The sequence below is a fragment of the Trichosurus vulpecula genome, unplaced genomic scaffold (genome assembly GCF_011100635.1).
Source record: "Trichosurus vulpecula isolate mTriVul1 unplaced genomic scaffold, mTriVul1.pri scaffold_49_arrow_ctg1, whole genome shotgun sequence".
Classification (NCBI taxonomy): Eukaryota; Metazoa; Chordata; class Mammalia; order Diprotodontia; family Phalangeridae; genus Trichosurus; species Trichosurus vulpecula.
Window position 1 is genome coordinate 137,602 of NW_023494532.1, and position 3,657 is coordinate 141,258.

The 3,657-nt window shown below is 48.2% G+C and overlaps 1 protein-coding gene across 1 annotated transcript; it reads right to left on the reverse strand.

Moving 5' to 3' along the window:
• Window positions 1-1,086: 1,086 nt before the first annotated feature.
• Window positions 1,087-2,656, reverse strand: LOC118833360 (WD repeat-containing protein 82-like). The gene has a single exon (XM_036740720.1). It carries the CDS (start codon window positions 2,445-2,447, stop codon window positions 1,479-1,481), a length of 969 nt encoding a protein of 322 aa, XP_036596615.1. The 5' UTR covers window positions 2,448-2,656; the 3' UTR covers window positions 1,087-1,478.
• Between the last annotated feature and the right edge of the window lie 1,001 nt (window positions 2,657-3,657).

Below are 3,657 nucleotides of genomic sequence, written 5' to 3' on the forward strand. Positions count from 1 at the left end.
ACTGGGGCCAGCTCTCCTGTGTCCTCTTGCAGCCCTGCTGTGCTCTTCCCATTTTGGTGGGTCATCCAGCACGTAAGGCTGAAACGCCAGTTAGTCAGAGGGGAATCAGATGAAGGCAATATCCCTGTTGTGGAATGATGAATGTTAAATTCTTCGGGCCACTGGCCTTTCAGACATCCAGGAATGAAGAACCCCAAGGGATCAAATGACCTCTTGCTTCTAGGACACCCTGCTATGGGCTCCCCTCATTCTGGTTGGTGTACGTACTCGCGGGTTGTCCATGGTTCCCAGAGGGGGCTCGTCCGGAAAGTTGAGTGCTTCAGCCTTCTCCATCTTCTCATTTGTTCTGCCAGATACAATTTCTATTTCAGGCAGTTTTTCTTATAACTGTTTAAGGGAAGGTACCATTGGGGATGTTTATTGGGAAACAGTAATGTTACAACAAAATGTATCCATACAAATGTTGAAAACAAAATGAAGGTGTATGCATTATGCTGAAGCTAAAATAGAGGAATGAATAAGGCTAGCCAACAACCACAACACAGGTCCATCTTTCTGTGTTTTGGTGGTCAGAAATGGATAGGTAGAATTATGTGTGGATTATGTATATAATATTGGGTGTCAGGGTGGGAAGAAGGGAGGGGGTACTCAATTTTCCAATACTGGATCACATAAATGATCAACTTCTAAAGTTAAAGCAAATGGCTTAACGGCCTGTCCCATAATACATACACACAGAAGATTAAAGGACAGAAGACAATGTGATTATGTCCTATGTCATGTGTACTGCCTTTAGGGTAGAAAGGTTTTTTGTTGCTATTCTTTATTGATGGCAACACCAAACATCCTGCCTATTCATGTCTTTCTGGCCTTCAGCTTATACTCCCAGGGCAAGGAGAAAATGCAGACACTGAGCCACATTTGAGTTGAGCATTCAAATAAATGTGTAGTTGCTTCCTGGCTTCCTGTCTCTGCACAACTCCTTGGAAAATAAGGCCTTCCATAGTTCTATCACTTCAGTATATAGGGTAAATCCTAATGGTTTTAAATTTTTAGTGGAGAAAAAAACGCTGTTATAAAGAAAAGCCACAATACTGGAGACATTTAATAGTGACATGCACTAGCAAGTGAACAACAGAACCATAGACTTGGATGCAATTATGGAGGTGAAAGGGAGGATGTATAAAGTTCTTATGAGTTAATCCAGCAGCAATTTCAAAAGAAGAGATTAACATACTGATGCATGTAAAACAGTTCACCCCGAAAAGGGAAAGCTTGATGACTTCACAGAAGGAAAAAATAGGTCTTATTTGAGGTCTGCAGCACCAATAGTTCTTTGGAAGGAATGCAGCAAAGAAATTTAAAAAAAAAAGAAAGATGTATACAGATGTCCATTGAAAGGGCTTAGTGGAAGGATGTTTTTGGCCAGAACACAATTCCCAATACACTCAGTTGCCTTTCTCTTTCATTGCTGCCTTTTAACTTGCAGGCACCCCGGGTCTCCAACAGTCCTTAGATTCTTCGGTGGTGGGCAGCCAGAACACCATGTCGGAACAGGTACTGGCAAAGGTCATGAACTTGGGGTTGAATTGCAAACAGGTTATGGGGCCGGTATGTTTCCCATTTAACACAGCCACTTTTATTCCCTTTCCACCGTTCCAGACGTGAATCTTGCCATCGTCGGAGCCAGCCATGACAAATTCAGAATCTGGAGTGAAACAGGCAATATTGTTGCTGTTGTTAAATCCCTTGAAGGAATGCATTGGTACTCCGGTAAAAGAATCAATCAGGTGGATATAGCTGCCATTGGTAGCAATGAGAATGCGTTTGCCGTCGTTGCTGTATTTTAGCTCTGTCCACTCACAGGTCTCCTCCTGCTGCATCCGGAAGTTGGAAAACGGCCCCTTTCGAAAAGCTCGAATATCGTAAAGTTTCACAAGTTCAGAATTTACTGCAGCAGCCAAGACGACTCCTTCTGGGTGAAAAGCACACAATGGCATTCCGCGCAGATACAGTAGACCCTGGCAATTAGGGACTCGCAGATCCCAGAGTCGGATGGTTTCATCCAAAGATGCAGAAAGAAATGTTTCATCAACTGGTGACTTAGACAAGGCTACTACCCTCTTGTCATGCCCCGGAAAGTACTGGATGTATTTATTGTATGGCAAGGACAGGTAACGGAGAGCGTCATCTACCTTGTTGGAGCTGCACACCACAGTGTCGGGGGCTTGAGCGTATCTCACCAGATCCACTCCGTACTTCTTGCTGGGCACCGTGCCCTTGTGTAGGCCCTCTACACAGTCATACGTGACAATGGAGTCGTCGTCACTGCTGGAGACGATCGCCTTGCCGTCAGGGCTAAAGTCCAGGCAGTTGATCTTCTCCGAGTTCTTCTTAAATATCCTGGCCACCCGGAAACGTCTCAGGGCCTCCTCCGTCACCTTCATGGTGGAAGGTCTGCAACGGACAAAGCCTCGAGCCTCGACAAGAGGAAGAAGAGCCAGAAGCAAGGTGAGTAGTGAGAGTCAGAGGTGGAGGCGATCACAGCAGGGGGTGAGAGAAGACACAACGGGAAGGACTGAAAAGGCAGAAGGAGAGGCGCCCCTCCTGGCGCGCCCCCTACAGGGACGAGGCAGCGAAGAGGAACGAAGAGAGAGCGGGTGGGCGGGAGAGGTTGGGGGCGGAGTCTCGCGCTCTGTGGAAGGGCGGGGCCTGACCTTCGGCTCCCACTATTGGACGCCAGAGGAGAAGGGGCGTGGCCAAGAACAATTGTGAGCTTCTGCCCTGCTCGCCCTGCTTTCTGCCGCAGCCTCGTGACCCGAGGCAAGGTTTCTCGAAGCCCTGCAAACGTTTTCCCTGGAAGGCCTCCTCAAGGGCTCCAGCGGCGTTTCTCCATGACTCCAACTGTGAGGCCTTCTTGGAACGATGGCACCTCCTGACACTGCTTTTCAGCGCCGCCGCGCCACTCCTGTTTTTCAGGCTCCCTTCCCTGCCTTTGCTCCAGTCTTCTTTCGATTAGAGAACAATTCTAATTCCTCGGACACCTCAGTCGGTCTCGCCCTTTAGACGGCTGCTTTTCCCTGCACCTTGGAATCTTTCTTGTTCCCAGAATGTCGTTGTCCAGACCAAGCGCCCCATTCTTCCTAGCCTGCCTTCGCCTGTAGAATTCTTTTGGCGCCGGAGACTATCCTTTGAATGTTTTGGCAACGTCTCTTCCTCGATCCCGGGGTCACAGTCAGCCCCGGGGAAATCATTTGACCTCACTGGAGGTCTCTCTTTCCTTTTGTGTAGAACAGGGTTCCTTGCAGCTGTAAATCTGAGTCAGTGGCTCACTTTGCCTCTCCCTTTCACAAAGGCTAACATGCAGTGCTCACTTCCTTCCGGCTCCCCTACTTTTGACTTTTGCACCCAGTTCCTGCCTCGGGTGCAGGAGAGCAGTTCCAGCTGCTTCTGTCTTTTGTCGGGTGAAGTAAAGTGAGCCATGAGTTTATCAACCTCTTTACTTTGAAAGCAGGGAGGTGTGCAGAGACTAAAAAGGAACTCTTCTTTAGGTGCAGGCTTCGATAGGTGCAGCTTCAGGGACAGAGTCACCCCAACTGTGAAGGGCAGAGCAGTGTCCCAGAGCGCCATGAGTTACAGTTGTAAGGGCCCATAGAA

Bases quoted from the DNA above. Each gene is read 5' to 3' on its own strand.
- LOC118833360 (XM_036740720.1), bottom strand. From the start codon at position 2,447: ATGAAGGTGACGGAGGAGGCCCTGAGACGTTTCCGGGTGGCCAGGATA.